Source organism: Gopherus evgoodei, chromosome 1 (genome assembly GCF_007399415.2).
Source record: "Gopherus evgoodei ecotype Sinaloan lineage chromosome 1, rGopEvg1_v1.p, whole genome shotgun sequence".
In the NCBI taxonomy this organism is placed as follows: domain Eukaryota; kingdom Metazoa; phylum Chordata; order Testudines; family Testudinidae; genus Gopherus; species Gopherus evgoodei.
The window spans coordinates 138501391-138521264 of record NC_044322.1 but is presented as its reverse complement, the minus strand read 5'-3'; the positions used below and the strand labels follow the sequence as shown (position 1 = coordinate 138521264).

Sequence of the window (19874 nt, the reverse complement as noted above, 5' to 3'; positions counted from 1 at the left end):
CCCGCATGGCCCCACAATATGTAAATATTTTTATGGCCGACCTGGAACAACGCTTCCTCAGCTCTCATCCACTCACACCCCTTCTCTACCTACGCTACGTTGATGACATCTTCATCATCTGGACCCATGGGAAGGAGTCTCTGGAAAAATTCCACCACGATTTCAACAGCTTCCACCCCACCATCAGCCTCAGCCTGGACCAATTTACACAGGAGGTCCATTTCCTAGACACCACGATGCAAATAAGTGATGGTCACATTACCACCACCCTATACCGAAAACCTACCGACCACTATGCCTACCTTCATGCCTCCAGCTTCCATCCTGGGCACATCATACGATCCATTGTCTACAGCCAAGCGCTGAGGTACAACCGTATCTGCTCTAACCTCTCAGACAGAGACCAACACCTACAAAATCTCCACCAAGCATTCTCAAAACTACAATAACCGCATGAGGAAATAAGGAAACTGATCAACAGAGCCAGACGTGTACCCAGAAGCCTCCTACTGCAAGACAAACCCAAGAAAGAAACCAACAGGACTCCACTGGCCGTCACGTACAGTCCCCAGATAAAACCTCTCCAACGCATCATCAGGGATCTACAACCCATCCTGGACAATGATCCCACACTTTCACAGACCTTATGTGGCAGGCCAGTCCTTGCCCACAGGCAAGCTGCCAACCTGAAACATATTCTCACCAGCAACTGCACACTGCACCATAGTAACTCTAGCTCAGGAACCAATCCATGCAACAAACCTCGATGCCAACTCTGCCCACATATCTACACCAGCGACACCAGCACAGGACCTAACCAGATCAGCCACACCATCACCGGTTCATTCACCTTCACGTCCACCAATGTAATATATGCCATCATATGCCAGCAATGCCCCTCTGCTATGTACATTGGCCAAACTGGACAGTCTCTACGGAAAAGGATAAATGGACACAAATCAGATATTAGGAATGGCAATATACAAAAACCTGTAGGAGAACACTTCAACTTCCCTGGCCACACTATAGCAGATCTTAAGGTGGCCATCCTGCAGCAAAAAAACTTCAGGACCAGACTTCAGAGAGAAACTACTGAGCTTCAGTTCATCTGCAAATTTGACACCATCAGCTCAGGATTAAACAAAGACTGTGAATGGCTTGCCAACTACAGAACCAGTTTCTCCTCCCTTGGTTTTCACACCTCAACTGCTAGAACAGGGCCTCATCCTCCCTGATTGAACTAACCTCATTATCTCTAGCTTGCCTGCATATATATATATACCTGCCCCTGGTAATTTCCACTACATGCATCTGACGAAGTGGGTATTCACCCATGAAAGCTCATGCTCCAAAACATCTGTTAGTCTATAAGGTGCCACAAGATTCTTTGCTGCTTCTGCAATTAATTGACAGCCCTACTTGCTAGATTGGATCTCAGTGAGAAAAATATCCCAGTAATTATAGTTATATGTTGTGTCCTGCATAATATATGTGAGAGAAAGGGGAAAAAGCTGCTGCCATGGTAGAGCGACTGTCTGCTGAGTTTGAACATCTAGACACATGGGCCATTATGAGAGCCCAATATAGAGCTATGCAGTTGTGGGAGGCTTTGAAAAAACACTGTAACAGTCAGTCACATTAATGTGCTGTGCTTGATTGTTCCCTGGCCCTGTAGGTTTGCAGGCTGTTACGCATTGTGCAGTGCTTGATGTGCATTTATACATATAACATGTCTTATAATGAACCTTTTAATACTGTGTTTTCCTGTGCATTTATAACTGTTACATAGTCTTTCACTGAAACTGAATTATGCAGTGCTTGCTGTATGTTACGGATATTACTTGGTGTTTTCTTGAACCTATGAATTCTGTGGTGCTGTGCATTTACAAGTGCTGGATGCTTTGGGTCCTGCCATACATTCTGCAGTGTGCTTGATGAACTAATAAAGATGAATTTATTTTGAAAAAAAATATATAATTTTATTGTCTGACAAAAGTAGTGGGGAAAAAACTGTGTGCAAATAAAGACGGACAATACAATACAAACATGAATTAACTGAATGGAACTTTAATTAGAAAGGTAGCACACAGATCTGTCCGTTCAAGTGCAGAAATGCAGTCCGCTTTGGCTACCCTGAAAGCAGCCGTGCCTCTCTCAGGTCAGTGTATATGAAACTGTCCCACTGTGTGGAGTAATAGGGATAGGGATTTGACCCATGGTGCCAAGTAGATTGTTGCAGGGTGTAGAGAGCTGTCACCATGGAGTTCTCCAGGGACTGCACAGGGTGGTGTCTGTGACTGTTTGACCTGTAGATCAACTAGAGGCTTGCAGCATTTGTGTTTGCTGCCTGAGGAGCCCCATTATGTCCTGGGGAATCGCCTTCTCCTTTTCGCGATGAGATTCTTGGGTCATTCTCCATTTTCTCCTGACCTATCTGTACCTCTCCAAGACATCTGCCATATTGGCTCGCCAGGCCTTTTGTTTGCAGTCTGATGCAGCACTGGCTTGCAGGAGCTCACTGTGCATCAGGGTCAGGCATTTTGTGCGTGCGGAGGGGGCAACCCACAAGGCCACAACAGCATCAGGCATAGATAAAAAAGACAGATCATTGTATTTACAGTCACAACAGAAAGTGAAAGAAAAGTTTCAAAACTCCCTTCCTGTTGCATGCTCAGTGCAACTTGAAAGTTTGTCTCTCTCGCCATTAGAAGTTGGTCCAATAAAAGATATTACCTCATCCGCCTTGTCTCAAACTCCCTTCCCTCATTTCCATCAACATTTTTAGTAAGATGTTTACTGACACTTCAGCTGTAGTGTGCCTCTTTCCAGCCCCAGACACCACTTTCCAGCCCCAGACACAGAGAATGTTATCCACGAGAGGCTGGGAAGAGGAGGGCGGAGAAAAGTGGAGGAGGGCAATAATACTTCTGGCTGCATGAAACAATTGGGTCCCTATTTCAGTGGGTACAAATGTAGGGCAATGGCACTAAAAATTGGCATTATTTCCCACAGGCAGCAGTGATACTAGCTGATACCTCACACCTGAGGGTCACAGAGGCACAGCTGCTGCTGCCGTCCCAAAGCTGCCTGGGCCCGTAGGCTGCTATCTTGTTCACTGCAGTGAGGCCAGCAGAACTCATTGTGGAGTGGTGTGGGAAAGTGTCCTACCGCAGAGGAAAAAATAAGGAGGCCATCCCTAGAAACGTTTGGGAGAGGATTGCGGAGTATCTCTGTGAAAGGTTCATTGAGATCTCTCAGGAGAATACAAGGGACATCCCTATATAAATCAACAGGGTGCTCCATATGCCCTCCTTCCTCCTGCTAATCCTACAGGGGAATGAAAAGCAGATAACTCTAGCTCTGTTTGTTGTACTGCTACCTCCTCCTGTATGAATAAGACAGTTAAACGTTGATACATGTGCCTTTGGTAACTTTCCACTGTAAGGGAAAAAGCACTTACCCGAGCCGAGGAGCATCCCCTGGATCGGGATTGTCCGTGTTTGGCTGGCGGGACTAGCCAGACCGCAGCAGAGTCTCAAACTAGTCCTGGTTTGTGGCATAGCCAGACTCCCTTCCCCCACTCAATATGTGTCCCTCTCCTCCTCCTCTTCACTTCTTACAGTAGGGGTCTGTGTCTTGGGCTCCACCGAGGTATCCATGGTAGTCTGCAGGGTGCTGGTGCATAGTTGCATGTCTGCCAAGCATGACATGCAACTCATCATAAAACCAGCAAGTCAGCAGCTCAGCACCAGATCAACTATTGGCCTCCCTAATCTTGTGGTATATGCATACTGCAGTTCCTTTGCTTTCAGGTGGCACTGCTGCTGGTCCCTATCGTGCTGCTTTGCCTGAATCCCCTCTGCAATTTTTTTGTAGATGTCCACATGTCTACAGCTAGTCCACAGGAGAGGTATAGACACTCCTCCCCACAGGACCAGAAGATACAGTACCTCCTGTCTACTCTAAGTACATCTGGATCATGTCGCCGATCTGGTCAGTTGGGCAGCTGCTCACAACAATGGAGAGCTGGGAGATGTGCTCCCAAGCTGGGCACTCAGGGAGAGGCATTTAAAAAATACACCAGGTGTTTTAAGGGAGTGGAGTAGGGCATGTCCCCTAGGCAGTGGAGTTAACAATTGTGACCAGAGTGATCAGTGTTGGGCATTATGGGACAGCTGCTGGAGGACTATTAGGGTTGAATAGGCTGTGCAGCATCTACACTCACACTGTATTGACCACAGTACAGGGACTGTAGCTCAACGCCATTCAGGGAGGTGGTTTTGCTATATTGCTGTAATGGGGTGCTTCTGTTGGCAGGAGACCTAACTTTGTAGTGTCGACCAGGCTAGTTCATGGCAAGCTGGAGTGTAAATCTCGACTGCACATTAGCTTGCTGCACACTAGTGTCTGTGTGAATCCCGCTGACCCATGCTAACAATTCCATAGTGTTCTTTGAAACAGGAATAGATCAAAGTGCTCTATGGAAGTGTGGCAGCTCCCTGCATGTGCTGCCCCTACAGCTCCCATTGGCTGTGGTTCCTGGCCAATGGGAGCTGTGGAGCCAGTGCTCAGAGTGGGGGCAGGGACAGCATGCAGAGCTGCCGAGCCGCGCCTCCGCCTAGGAGCACCAGAGCCATGTTGCCGCTTGTGGGGAGCCACCCAAGGTGCTCTCCACCTGGATCCAGTACACCAAAACCCCTCCTGTGCCCCAAGCCCCTGCCCCAAGCCCCCTCCCACACCCAAACTCCCTCCCAGAGCCTACGTCCTGCACCTCCTCCTGTGCCCCAACCCACAGCCCCACACCCCTCCTGCACTCCGAATCCCTCATGGCCATTCCTCTGCCTAGGAGCAGCAGGGACATGTCGCCGCTTCTGGGGAGCATGCAGAGCCAGGTAGGGAGCCTACCGGCCCCACGCCAGCTGGACTATAAACCGGACTTTCTATGAAGATCAGAAATGCTGGTTTATAGAGCTTTCCGGCTGGTGAAGTGCCAGATAACACAGCTTTTACTGTAGTTAACTTTCAATAACTTCCAATAACTTTTTAAGAATTAGATTATACTAACTCTTGAAGGTCAGGTCATTCTAATAGCCTCCCTGCTTTCTCCCCAAGTTCAGTTCTATCATGCAGTATAGTATTCTCAGGAACTCCTAGAATTAGAGGTCTGTGCTTTATGTCATTTCAGAAAAGCTTTTGGATGGCATGGAGCATTAATTCTGGGAGGGGGAGGGGAAGGCATGAGCATCATCTCAATAATGAGATGTCACTGAATAATGAGTGCACGTCACTGAAATGCTTTCCTCATGAGATGTCACACACTGGAATGGCTCTCTGTATTTTGAGGAAAATACAGGCCATCAAAGACCATTTAGCAGACAGGCCAGATGCTTTCAGCATCGTACGTATCTCTTCTTGAGCATGTGTCATAAACAGATAATTAAGGGTTAATAGAACAGGAGTACTTCATGTCTCTTTTGCCTGTAAAGGGTTAACAAGTTCAGTGAGCCTGGCTGTCACCTGACCAGAGGACCAATCAGGGGACAGGATACTTTCAAATCTTGAGGGAGGGAAGTTTTTGTGTGTACTGTTAGTGTTTGGTGGTTGTTCACTCGGGGAGCTCTGAGGGACCAGACGTGCAACCAAGTTCTCTCCAATCTCTTTGATACAGTCTCTTATGTGCTCAGAATAGTAAGTACTAGGTAGATAAGGCGAGTTAGGCTTATGTTTGTTTTCTTTATTTGCAAATGTGTATTTGGCTGGAAGGAGTTCAAATTTGTATTTTGCTGAAAGGATTTTAATTAGTACTTGTATACTTAGGCTGGGAGGGTGTTCCCAGTGTCTATAGCTGAAAGACCCTGTAACATATTCCATCTTAAATTTACAAAGATAATTTTTACTGTTTTTTCTTTCTCTAATTAAAAGCTTTTCTTGTTTAAGAACCTGATTGTTTTTTTATTCTGGTGAGACCTCAGAGGACTGGGTCTGGATCCACCAGGGAATTGGTGGGGAGAAAGGAGGGAAGGGGGAGAGAGAGGTTAATTTTCTCTCTGTGTTAGGATTACTTTCTCTCTCAGGGAGAGTCTGGGAGGGGGAGAGAGAAGGAGAGGGAAAGGTGCATTTTCCTCTCTGTTTTAAGATTCAAGGAGTTTGAATCACAGTAATCTTCCAGGGTAAACCAGGGAGGGGAAGCCTGGGAGAGGCAACGGTGAGGGAAAGAGTTTACTTTCCTTGTGTTAAGATCCAGAAGGATTGGGTCTTGGGGGTCCCCGGGCAAGGTTTTGTGGGGGACTGGAGTGTACCAGACACTGGAATTCCTGGTTGGGCTTGCAGTCACTTTCCATTAAAAGTGACTGCAAGCCCAAACACTCTGTGTTGCCTCTTCATACCAGAGAGTTCACTTGAAATCCAATAAACTTTACCTGTCTCAGTTTCAGTATCTGAATACAGTTCCATTTCCCTGTCCTTCATTCTATTCAAATAAATTGGGGAGGGAGAAAGAAAAAGAAAGATATTTAGAGACTAACAATTTGAAAGGGGAAAAAAGTTCATAATTCTAACTTCTTCCCATGAGATGAGTACTTACAGGTGCTTCAAGGCATAGTCAAGCAAGGTAATGACAAACCTCTATCCGGTATCCCTTTCTACTACCCTGCCCTTACCTGCCATGGAGGAAGAAGTTAACTAACAAGTTCAGCATTAATTACAAATTTGTTTTATTGGTTTGTTATTCTATTTTAGAATTAAAAAGAGAGACTCTTTTTTAAAAAATTGTGTTTCCGGCAGTCTCAAAGGCACTTCCAGGAATTCACGCTCATCTCACAAAAATTACCCACCAATAGCACTCCCTCAGCCAAAGCTCTACCACAACAAGGGTGCATTCTGACTGGAATAAAATGGAGATTAGGATAATCTACTAATTTTTTGTCTGATGCCCACTCAATTTCTTTCCTAAAAGGAATTACCCAATTCTGGGGTCTAAATTCATCCCAGGGCAGGGCAGGAGGATGACAGAATGTTGGGACAAGTGATACCTGACAATGGGAAACTTCAGTCATCGGAATCCAAGGCTGTCTCTTTTGCTAATGGGTCTGAAGGTGGTTTGGTGGGAGTAGAAGAAAGGAAGTAGCACGGCTAGGTCTCTCCACGGGACCTGCTGGGCATATTAATGTTTACAGGGGTCCAAAGGCAAACTTTGCGAGCAACCCGTGGAAACTTCCAGAACCCAGTGATGGGGTTTGCTCAGTGATGGTCTGGTGGGGGAAGAGGACTTAGAGTGATTGATTCTTTTTTCTGGCTCCTTAATGGAGCTACTTTACTAAGACTGTTTAATGACTATGAAATAACTGGAATTGGAATCTGCTGGAATGTGATAATGGTCAAGGTAGAGGAACTGTAATAAAAGGTAAGCAGCTCTGAGAATAAAGTGTGCATCTTATTTTGTCTTTGTTAAGGAAGATCCTTATTTTCTCATGGTCACTTTTCTCACAATAAAGAACAAATAAATCTGCATCTTTAAAGACTTACTTATTTTATGAAGTCAGTGTTTTTTCTCTCCTTTCTTGTAGTTGTGATGTTCCTCCCCTTTGAGGAATATTTTACTGGCCAGACCTTTGCAGCTTGGCTAGCGCAGCCAATGTTAATTTCAGTGGTTAAATTCCCCTGGTAAGAGGACTGGCAATGACATATCCAGTTTCCAACCTGCAGTTGGCACGAAGTAGTCCTGCTACTAACATTGTTTGTGTATCAGTTTTTCTCAAGACACTGCAGGAATGGCTAACCTCTCTCAACTATGGACCCCTTGAAGTTACGGGGGGTGGGGGGTTTCCATTGATTTCAATAGGTTCTGGATCAGGCCCTGTAGCTGCAGCTTGCCTAAATTGCTAAATCTTATATGCAATAGGGTCATCTAGCGTACAGTTATGAAGCTAGGTACTGTTGATTCTGAGCACGCAAACCTACACTTTTCTTCTGTTGATTTATTGTTGTGTGTGTATGACAAATACATTTCTTATATATGCTGTCTTGTTTTGTATCCATCTGTTTCAATGGCAAGCAAGGTGTGTGTTTTGTAACCATGGCAAGTGATAGAAAATATTGTGAAGTATGTAAAGCCCAGATTATATCAGAACGATGCATCAAAACATTAGTACGATTTCGGGGGCAGTGCAAAGACAAATTTGTGTTTCTCTTCCTTGAGCCTAAATCAGTTGTGACTAAGTATCTGGCATTTTATTAAGAAAGTACCAAGTGGACTGTCCAAGATCAAATTCTTTAATCATTGCTCGTAAAATGAATACCCTTCTAACCTATTTTGCAAGATTTATACCTACTAAATCTTTGTAAAGATCCCCCCCCCAATCTTAATTCTAGACTTAGGAAGAGAAATAACTAAATACTGAATAAAGGAATAGACAGAGGTCAGATTGGAGATAGAGGCACCTAAGGGTTTGAAGATCAAATCTTTGACCCCTTTGCAATGTGCAGTTATATGTCAGGGAACACAGGAGTAATGGCTGCATCGCTGAGACTGGCCATGCAGCAGCACAGATGGTAATCTGTGGCTGGAGGAGAAGACTTCTGTCGTCTATCAGTCCCCCACAGAGAACTCCAGCGTGGGCAAAGCTCCCCTCTAGTCGGGGTTTTGGCCAGGGGAGCCAGATAATCACAGTTACCCTCCCCAAGCTTGGCTAGTCCCATGAAACCCCTCTTCTTTTTGGTCCCCTGAATGGCCTCTCAATCCTAATATAGTTCAGCTTCATTTAGGTCACTTCAGAGTGAGCAGGAGTTTATCCTAACAAAGATATAAAGGGCAAGGAACACCTTAACAGCTTGAGTTAAAGTAGTCTCCGTGGGGGACTGTGATGAGGTTAACAGCGTGTGTAGATGTGATGTGAGGGAAGGATGTGGAGTGATTATGGTTGGATTCTTGTTAAATCACAAATAGTCCAACCCTGTACTACTGAAGTTTGGCCATTTATTCTAATGGGAATTGGATCAGGCCCAAAGTGCTGGAAGTTTGTTCCACTCACTTCTAGTTAAATTCAAGCCCTTAGCAAAGATTACCCATATGGACACAACACCCCAGCTCACCTGTACTTTTCCATATCCATTCCATGCATAGCACTGTCTGAGTTCAGCCACTTTGCCTGCACTTAGCTTCAATAAGTCTGGAATTGCAGTTCACTCTGGGACAGCTGGCCTGGCTTGCCCCCTTTCTGCAGCATAACGGTTCAAAATCCTTCTAAATTCTTTGTGGGATTTGTTTGACATCTTTCTGTGCTTCTGGTAAAGGTTGAAAGGAAATGTTCTTATGATATCTGCCTGCAAAATTAAAGTAATCAGTTTGACACATTCTGTTTTAAAATATTTATTTATGGATTGCATTTTATGTGCAATGATTATGTATTTGGAAAAAAATGTAGAGTTGGCATTAGTAGAGATTGTGCATGCAGATACAGTTATAAAGGATTTTTTCCATAAAGCAGTAATACCTCTCACGGGGCAAAATTGATGGAAGCAGTTTGTCAAGAAAACATGTTTAGAATTTTTCATGAGTTTGTTTACATGGGATTTTGGACTCTGAAAATGTTGAATTTTCAGGAGACTGAAGAACATCTGCAGCAAGGCAGGTGAAAACCTGCAAAGCATTTTTCACTTGACATTTTGCCAAGGTGTGATGCAAAAATTTATGGTAGAAGTCTTCCCCAACAGCCATGGGGTCAACTCAATTAAAGACCAGGTTGGAGCCTGAAGGGATTGAGTTCTATTCTGGCCACTGGCCTTGATAATATATTGCATTTTATTTCATAACTAAAAACAAATGCCTGTAGATATAACATAAGAACGGCCGTACCGGGTCAGACCAAAGGTCCATCTAGCCCAGTATCTGTCTACCAACAGTGGCCAATGCCAGGTGCCCCAGAGGGAGTGAACCTAACAGGCAATGATCAAGTGATCTCTCTCCTGCCATCCATCTCCATCCTCTGACGAACAGAGGCTAGGGACACCATTCTTTACCCATCCTGGCTAATAGCCATTTATGGACTTCACCACCATGAATTTATCCAGTTCTCTTTTAAACACTGTTATAGTCCTAGCCTTCACAACCTCCTCAGGTAAGGAGTTCTACAAGTTGACTGTGCGCTGTGTGAAGAAGAACTTCCTTTTATTTGTTTTAAACCTGCTGCCTATTAATTTCATTTGGTGACCCCTAGTTCTTGTATTGTGGGAATAAGTAAATAACTTTCCCTTATCCACTTTCTCAACATCACTCATGATTTTATATACCTCTATCATATCCTCCCTTAGTCTCCTCTTTTCCAAGCTGAAGAGACCTAGCCTCTTTAATCTTTCCTCATATGGGACCCTCTCTAAACCCCTAATCATTTTAGTTGCCCTTTTCTGAACCTTTTCTAGTGCTAGAAAAGCTTTTCTGAGGTGAGGAGACCACATCTGTACACAGTTCAAGATGTGAGCGTATCATGGATTTATATAAGGGCAATAATATATTCTCAGTCTTATTCTCTATCCCCTTTTTAATGATTTCTAACATCCTGTTTGCTTTTTTGACCGCCTCTGCGGGGACATCTTCAGAGAACTATCCACGATGACTCCAAGATCTTTTTCCTGACTCGTTGTAGCTAAATTAGTCCCCATTATATTGTATATGTAGTTGGGGTTATTTTTTCCAGTGTGCATTACTTTACATTTATCCACATTACATTTAATTTGCCATTTTGTTGCCCAGTCATTTAGTTTTGTGAGATCTTTCTGAAGTTCTTCACAATCTGCTTTGGTCTTAACTATCTTGAGTAGTTTACTATCATCTTCAAACTTTGCCACCTCACTGTTTACCCCTTTCTCCAGATCATTTATGAATAAATTGAATAGGATTGGTCCTAGGACTGACCCTTGGGGAACACCACTAGTTACTACTCTCCATTCTGAGAATTTACCATTGATTCCTACCCTTTGTTCCCTGTCTTTTAACCAGTTCTCAGTCCATGAAAGGACCTTCCCTTTTATCCTATGACAGCTTAATTTATGTAAGAGCCCTTGGTGAAGGACCTTGTCAAAGACTTTCTGGAAATCTAAGTACACTATGTCCACTGGATCGCCCTTGTCCACATGTTTGTTGACCCCTTCAAAGAACTCTAATAGATTAGTAAGACACGATTTCCCTTTACAGAAACCATGTTGACGATTGCTCAACAGTTTGTTTTTCTATGTGTCTGACAATTTTATTCTTAACTATTGTTTCGACTAATTTGCTCAGTACCGACGTTAGACTTACCAGTCTATAATTGCCGGGATCACCTCTAGAGCCCTTTTTAAATGTTGGCGTTACATTAGCTAACTTCCAGTCATTGAGTACCGAAGCCGATTTAAAGGACAGGTTACAAATCTTAGTTAATAGTTCCGCAACTTCATATTTGAGTTCTTTCAAAACTCTTGGGTGAATGCCATCGGGTCTGGTGACTTGTTAATGTTGAGTTTATCAATTAATTTCAAAACCTCCTCTAGTGACACTTCAATCTGTGACAGTTCCTCAGATTTGTCACCTACAAAAGCCAGCTCAGGTTTTGGAATCTCCCTAACATCCTCAGCCGTGAAGACTGAAGCAAAGAATCCATTTAGTTTCTCTGCAATGACTATATCATCTTTAAGCACTTCTTTTGTATTTCGATAGTCAAGGGGCCCCACTGGTTGTTTAGCAGGCTTCCTGCTTCTGATGTACTTAAAAAACATTTTGTTATTACCTTTGGAGTTTTTGGCTAGCCGTTCTTCAAACTCCTCTTTGGCTTTTCTTATTACACTCTTGCACTTAATTTGGCAGTGTTTATGCTCCTTTCTATTTGCCTCACTAGGATTTTAAAGGAAGTCTTTTTATCTCTCACTGCTTCTTTTACATGGTTGTTAAACCGCGGTGGCTTTTTTTTAGTTCTTTTACTGTGTTTCTTATTGGGGTATACATTGAAGTTGGGCCTCTATTATGGTGTCTTTAAAAAGCGCCCATGCAACTTGCAGGGATTTCACTTTAGTCACTGTACCTTTTAACTTTTGTTTAACTAACCCCCTCATTTTTGTATAGTTCCCCCTTTTGAAATTAAATGCCACAATGTTGGGCTGTTGAGATGTTCTTCCCACCACAGGAATGTTAAATGTTGTTATATTATGGTCACTATTTGGAAGCAGTCCTGCTATAGTTACCTCTTGGACCAGCTCCTGTGCACCACTCAGGATTAAATCTGAAGTTGCCTTTCCCCTTGTGGGTTCTTGTACCAGCTGCTCCATGAAGCCATCATTTAAAGTATCGAGAAATTTTATCTCTGCATTTCGTCCTGAAGTGAAATGTTCCCAGTCATTATGGGGATAATTGAACCTATTATTGGGTTCTTAATTTTGATAGCCTGTCTAATTTCCCTTAGCATTTCATCATCACTATTACTGTCCTGGTCAGTGGTCGATAATAGATATTTTTATTAGAGCATGACATTTCTATCCATAGAGATTCTATGGAACATGTGGATTCGCTTAAGATTTTTACTTCATTTGAATCTACATTTTCTTTCACATATAGTGCCACTTCTCCCCCTGCACGACCTGGTCTGTCCTTCCGATATATTTTGTACCCCGGAATGATTATGTCCCATTGATTGCTCTCAGTCCACCAGGTTTCTGTGATGCCTATCATATCAATATCCTCCATTATCACAAGGCACTCTAGTTCACCCATCTTATTGTTTAGACTTCTAGCATTTGTGTACAAGCACTTTAAAAACTTGTCCCTGTTTATTTGTCTGCCCTTTTCTGGTATGCCAAATTCTTTTTTATGTGACTGTTTGTTTATCATCTGATCTGACCCTTACATTATCCTCTTCCGTCCTCTGCTGCTGACTATATCCTGGAGATTCTCTATCATCAGACTCTCCCCTAAGAGAAGTCTGTTTCCGATCCACATGCTCCTCTGCAGCAGTCGACTTTCTCCCATCTCCTAGTTTAAAAACTGCTCTACAACCTTTTTAACGTTTAGTGCCAGCAGTCTGGTTCCACTTTGGTTTAGGTGGGAGCCCATCTCTCCTGTATAGGCTCCCCCCATCCCAAAAGTTTCCCCGGTTCCTAATGAACGTAAACCCCTCCTCTCTACACCATCATCTCATCCATGCATTGAGACTCGGAAGCTCTGCCAGCCTACCTGGCCCTGTGCATGGAACTGGGAGCATTTCTGAGAATGCCACCATAGAGGTCCTGGATTTCAGTCTCTTCTCTAGCAGCCTAAATTTGGCTTCCAGGACATCTCTCCTACCCTACCCTATGTCATTGGTACCTACATCTACCACGACCACTGGCTCCTTCCCAGCACTACACATAAGTCTGTCTAGATGCCTCGAGAGATCTGCAACCTTTGCACCAGGCAGGCAAGTCACCATACAGTTCTCCTGGTCATCACAAACCCAGCTATCTACGTTTCTAATAATCGAATCTTCCATTACTAACACCTGCCTGTTCCTAGAAACTGGAGTTCCCTCCCCCAGGGAGGTAACCTGAGTGTGAGAGGCAACCCCAGCACCATCTGGAAGGAGGGTCCCAACTATGGGAAGGTTTCCCTCTGCTCCCATTGACTGCTCTGCTTCCCTGGGCCTTTCTTGCTCCTCAACAGCACAGGGGCTGTCTGATCAGAGGTGGGACACTTCTACAGTGTCCCGGAAAGCCTCATCAACATACCTCTCTGCCTCTCTTAGCTCCTCCAGTTCCGCCACCCTGGCCTCCAAAGCCCGTACATGGTCTGAGGGCCAGGAGCTCCTTGCACCGACTGCACACATACGCCACCCACCCACAGGGCAGGTAATCATACATGCTACACTCAGTGCAATAAACTGGATACCCCCCACTCTGCTGCTGGGCTTCTGCCTGCATTGTCTCCTAGTTAATGAAAGGGTGGTTTAAAGAAAGAGGTTTTGGATGTAATTTGGTTTATACGTTTTAAGGGGACTAAAGGGGCACAGATAGGACCTATAAGGGACCCCCTCTCCCTTCCCACTCCCCTGCCAAACTCTCTTGCGAAACTCCCTGTTAGCAGCCCCTGGTCGCAAAGCTCCCTGGTCGCTTCTGCGCGGCTTTATAAAGCCCTGGCCTGAGTGAATGCCCCACCCACTGATTAAGGCTCAGCCAATTACCAGAGGCTTCTAGCTTTCAAACCTTCCTTTGAAGCTCACAGCCTCCAACTGCCAGCCACAGCACACAGTCCTTCAAACAACCAACCAAACAGACAGACTGACAAACACAAGCACGGCACACAGCAAGTAACCCCAAAACACAAACAAACACACACTACAGACCGTCAGTCACTTACCCCACAGATGCTGTATTCGCTCCTCCTTCACCTGGAGAACTTCCTTACGAAACTCCCTGTTAGCAGCCCCTGTTCGCAAAGCAAAGATATACTTCTGACAAATGGAAGTGCTGTGAAGTTAAATGACTTGCCCAAGGTCTCAGCAAGTTTTTGCCAGAACCAAGATTAGAAAGGCCTCCTGACTTTTAGGCAGTGCCCCTCAACCAAATCCCTTAACCTCTTTTACATTAATTTTCTCCACCACTAAAATGGGGACAATACATTCAATTTGCAAAGCTCTGTGAGTGGAAAGTATTGTTACCTAGTCCTGCACTTCTTTCACTGGATACAAGTTGAGAGGGGCAGGTCAGAACTCATCAGAGAAGGGATGAATAAAATAGAATGTGCCTGTGGCTGTGGAGAAAATAGCAAGTGGGTCCCTGAAAGCTGACTGCCTTACTGTGCTGCTCCAGAAGTGGCTCCTGTCATAAACAGATAGTTAAGGGTTAATGTCTCTTTTACCTGTAAAGGGTTAACAAACAGTGAACCGGACACCTGACCAGAGGACCAATCAGGAAACAAGATACTTTCAAATCTCAATGGAGGGAAGCCTTTGTTTGTGTTTTTTGGGTTTTGCTTTGTTCTCTCTGGGTCCTGGAAGGGACTAGACGTGCAACCAGGTTTCTTGCCAATCTCCCTGCTACAGTCTCTTATATATTCAGACTAGTGAGTATTTAGTAGAGAAGGCGGTTATAGTCTTTTGATTGTTTTCTGTATTTGCAAATGTGTAGTTTGCTGGAAGTATTTTAAATTGTATTTCTGCTGGAGGAGGTTTTTTCTCCAGTTTCTATAAGCTGACAGACCCTGTAACTTTTACCATCTAAATTGCAGAGATAACTTTTACTTTTTTCTTTCTTTTTTTATTAAAAGTTTTGTTTTTAAGACTTGTTTGATTTTTTCCCCTTGTTGAGGCTCAAGGGAATTGAGTCTGTACTTAACAGGGAAGGGGAAGGGAGGAGAGAAGGGGGAATCCCTTTGTTTAGATTCACGGAGCTTGAATCTGTCTCTCTCTCTCCAGGAGTCCAGGTAAGGAACATCTGGAGGGGAAGAGCAGGGGAGGGAAATGGTTTATTCCCCTGTGTTGTAAGACTAAAGGAATTTGGGTCGTGGGGTCCTCAGGGAAGGTTTTTGGGGGGACCAGAGTGCCCCAAAACACTATATATTTTTGAGTGGTGGCAGTGTATCAGATCTAAGCTGGTAATTAAGCTTAGGGGAACTCTTTTGGACTCTAAGGTTCAGATCGAGGAAAGAGCTATGGGGAAACTTCTGGCACAGTCTTTTCTTCTCTTTTCTTTTTGTTCCTGTAACACAGAGCTGAGCTGCAAGAACACATAAAGGCTACTGGAACCACCAGTTGGCTCCCAGCATGGAGCAGCATGGAGCCTTCTGGTGAGTAAAGAAATGCAAGCCACAAAATAAAAAAAGAGCAAAGAAAAAGGAGAAGAAAAAACAGGAGACACAAAGGGTATTTTGTACGACTGAGTTCTGAGCCAGTCTTTATCAGTTCATGGACCTACCGTGCTCAGCAAGACCAGTAATTCCAGACTCATAGACTCATAGGGTACGTCCAGACTACCCGCCGTATCGGCGGGTAGCGATTGATTTTTCGGGGATCGATATATCGCGTCTCATCTAGCAGAGTTGACACGGGGAGCTGTGGATGTCGATCCTGCGCCGTGAGGACCCGAGGTAAATCGATCTAAGATACTTCGACTTCAGCCACGTTATTCACGTAGCTGAAGTTGCGTATTTCAGATCGATACCCCCGCCCCCCAGTATAGACCAGCCCATAGACTCATAGACTTTAAGGTCAGAAGGGACCATTATAATCATCTAGTCTGACCTCCTGCATAATGCAGGCCACAGAACCTCACTCACCCACTCCTGTAACAAACCCCTAACCTATATCTGAGTTATTGAAGTCCTCAAATCGTGGTTTAAAGACCTCAAGATGCAGAGAATCCTCCAACAAGTGACCCATGCCCCATGCTTCAGAGGAAGGTGAAAAACCTCCAGGGCCTCTGCCAATCTGCCCTGGAGGAAAATTCCTTCCTGACCCCAAATATGGTGATCAGTTAAACCCTGATCATGTGGGCAAGACTCACCAGCCAACACCCAGGAAAGAATTCTCTGTAATAACTCAGATCTCACCCCAGACAGGGAGAGTGAGCAGCAAGTTTACTTGGGCATGGTGTGAGAGGATACAAAAAGGGATGGTGGGCATCCAGCCTCCAATCTGTCATGCTGTAGGGCAAGATGATTCCTCTTCCTCATCCAGGAACTTGTTCAGAGTTTGCAAGTGTAGGTCTGAGTCAGTTCCAAAAGGAAACTGAAAGTATGAGAGATTGAAATTTTAGATATTGTATAAAAATCATTCTTACCTAAGTTAACAAAGCCAGAACTGCTAAAAGATTCATATGAGATTGAGGAATGTGGATTGGGACAACTCTTTGAAGTGTTTCTGGGCTGCCACATGAACTTGATTATGAAAGATTTTCCGTTGTCAGTCCATATTAATAAAAATAATTTTAATATGTTGATGATGTTGCTCCAGATTCTTTTGGCACACTTCCAAACAATTTATGACAGACATTTCTACCAAAATGAACTGACTGTGATCTTTTTTAAGTTTTCAAGGTTCAGTTCCTTGCTATACTTTCTATGATCTCTTGCTGTGAGCAATCAGTTATACTACAGAAAGCGTGTTCATATTGGCCCCGATTCAGGAAAGTACTCCTGCTCAGAACAGCACGTTTCTATGGATAAATTTAAGCACACAATTAAGTTTTCCAGAATCAGGGCCATAGGTCATGTTAAACTAGAAATCAACCCAAGCTATAAAATTTAGACTGTAAGTTTGCAATTCTCCCTCCAAAGTTTTGGTATGTTAGGATCCAGGGTTTTGGTTTAACCCGTTAGTGAGTCAGAGACTAGTTGCAAAAGTTCAGATTTTGAACCCATGTGAAGTCCAGGGGTATTTGGATTCAGAGTTTTGATTAAGATCCTTTGTGTAACTCTACAAGTAAACTGTATCCAGTTTTGATTACAATTATAAAATTGAAGACAAATTGCAAGTGGCTGTCAGCTCATGCCATATCTTGTCGATAGGAGTTTGTTAACTCTAGCTTTAGGGAGGATATCAGCTTTCAAGTGCCTCATCTCATTTGTACTAGTTATTTTTTTCTGCTTTATGTGAGAATTTTATTTACTGGTTTTTTTTAAATTTTCTTAATCTATTTAAATGGCCAGCAGCTAAGCTAAATATCATGATCTTAATATCAATGCCAAAATTATCATATGCATGAAATACTAGAAATATTCTGAAACAAGTGATAGTAATGCTAAATATGCAAACAGAAAACATAAAGAAGATTTTGGTGCACTATGAATATTGAGGAAAATTTGGATATATTTAAACTAGCTCTAAAATGTAGTAAATAATGTCTTTGTGGGCTTTCCTCATCAACATCTCCATTATCTTTACAATTTCAGTGAATTATAAATGAGAAATCACTGTTTAAAAAAGGAACACCCTTTTTATGCACTTTAAAGGGGCATTTTAAAGGGAGTCATTGCGGGGATTTTCTTAACCATTCGACGAGGTATTAGTAATCAACAACAGCTGCTGCTTCATTTCATACTACCATCAGCTTTCCCCTCTGCACACCTATGTTACTGTTAGCATTATCCTTTGAGCTCTCAGTGTTTAGCTAGTCTCTATAGTCGTTCCTTCTCCTGGCAATTTGATCAGCGCTTATATTGATATTGAGTGCTTTCCGCAATGACAAATCATTTGTTCCCTAAACAGGAGAGGATTAAAATTGCAGATAAAATTGAAGTTCTTACTGATTTTCCAAAGTCTTTAAAATCAAATTATATAGATTCAAGGATATAACGTAGCATATTGCGGATGTGAAGCTAACTGTACAAATGCTAAAGTAGCATAGCTAGTTTATTTGGTTTGCTTTGTGAGGACTTCCACTTTCTATGTATTTTAGAGTATAATACAGAATTCTGGGTGTAAATGGAACATTGTGATTTGTTGTTAAATGAGATTCTTCCCACATCAGCCGTTTGCAGTGGCAGAGCTCTTAAGCGGCCACATTTATAGGTGGCAGCCTGAAACAAAAATGAAAGGTTTGGGGTTTAAACATTGTTTCATCTCCTTCCAAATACTAAGATTTATTGCATTCTCACAGTTGATATTGCAGGACATGAGACAATCTCTTTCAAATCCTGATGGTCCTGGGAAAATTAGGCTAGTTGATTATTTGCCCCACTTGTGCCAGAAGGCAAATACTTAACATGATAAGTGGTGCAGCTTCCCCAGGTTGAGGCTTATGAACTAAATACCTGAGTCTTGACAGTTTTCTCATTTTCATTTATAAATTTCCTAATAGCAGTGAAATACTCCAAACAGAAAATTACTAGCAAATATTGAGCTCTATGGGTGTTTAAAGTCATTCATCATTGTGATTTAATACCAATGAGACCATACTGTTATTACCTAAACATACTTCTGGGGGAATTCTGCACCAGAACATTAAAAATTTTGCAACAAAAAATTAAAAGTTCTGCACACAATATTTCAAAATTCTGCATATTTTATTCACCAAAACAACAATATAAGCACACCAGTTTCAATTATTTTTGGTCATTTATTTCAAAATACCTGTCAGCAAGTATGTCAGTAACAATACAGACAACAAAAAAGATTTAGGAAATGTTTTTTAACAAATAGATTCCTTACTAGGCATATTAATACAGAACTCTGAGTAATAATTCATTTAAACTACAATACAGAACCATATTTCCCGCATCCCTCAGAAGCAGTGCAAAGGGTTGGGGGAGCCAGGGGTAATGGAGGAGCTAAAAGAGAGGAAGTAAATTGTAGGGAAGGAGCCTGGGTGTGAACTTGACGGGATGTTGTGTATGGGTGGGAATAGTATGGAACAGTTTTTTTGGGGGGGGGGCGGGGAGGGATTGTTAGGGAACTTCTGCCATACAGACCCTGGCTGACCCCAGCCTCTCCCATTCAGTCAGTCACATCTGTCCCTGTCAGCATGTCTTCCTGCATCCCATGTATCCCTCCACCCCCACTCAGACACTCGCTCCCCCCATCCCCATGTGTTTCTGTGCCCCCACCCAGCCACTCTTCTGTCCCTATGTGGCTCTGTACCCCCTCACCCTGTCTCCATTTGTCTCTGTGCCCCCCTCAGTCACCCCTGTCCCTATGTGTCCCTGTATCCCCCATCCCCGTATCTCTTTGCCCCCACTCAGCCACCCTCTGTCCTTATGTAGCTCTATATCCTCTCCCCCATCACCATGTGGCCCTGCACCTCCCTCCCCCCGTGCCCTGTGTCTCCAATCCCATTCAGCCCGATCCTCAGTCTGTCCTCCCCTACTAGCCCTTATGAGCCCCTGTCTGATCCCTCATCATTCCATCCTGTCTGTCTTCCCATAGCCCCTATCTCCTGGCTGA

The 19874-nt window shown here is 43.5% G+C and overlaps 1 protein-coding gene across 10 annotated transcripts in view; it reads left to right on the top strand.

Moving 5' to 3' along the window:
• The window catches only part of CTPS2 (CTP synthase 2), a 165164-nt gene that overhangs the window by 104125 nt on the left and 41165 nt on the right, over window positions 1-19874 (top strand). The window contains exon 16 of one of the 10 annotated variants that reach the window (XM_030573760.1): window positions 15705-15727. The exons of the other annotated variants lie outside the window; for them this stretch is intronic. Within the exon in view, the coding sequence (XP_030429620.1) occupies window positions 15705-15710 (6 nt within the window). The 3' untranslated portion in view covers window positions 15711-15727. Of the gene's footprint in view, window positions 1-15704; window positions 15728-19874 lie in introns of those variants that run through there. 10 annotated transcript variants of the gene reach the window in all.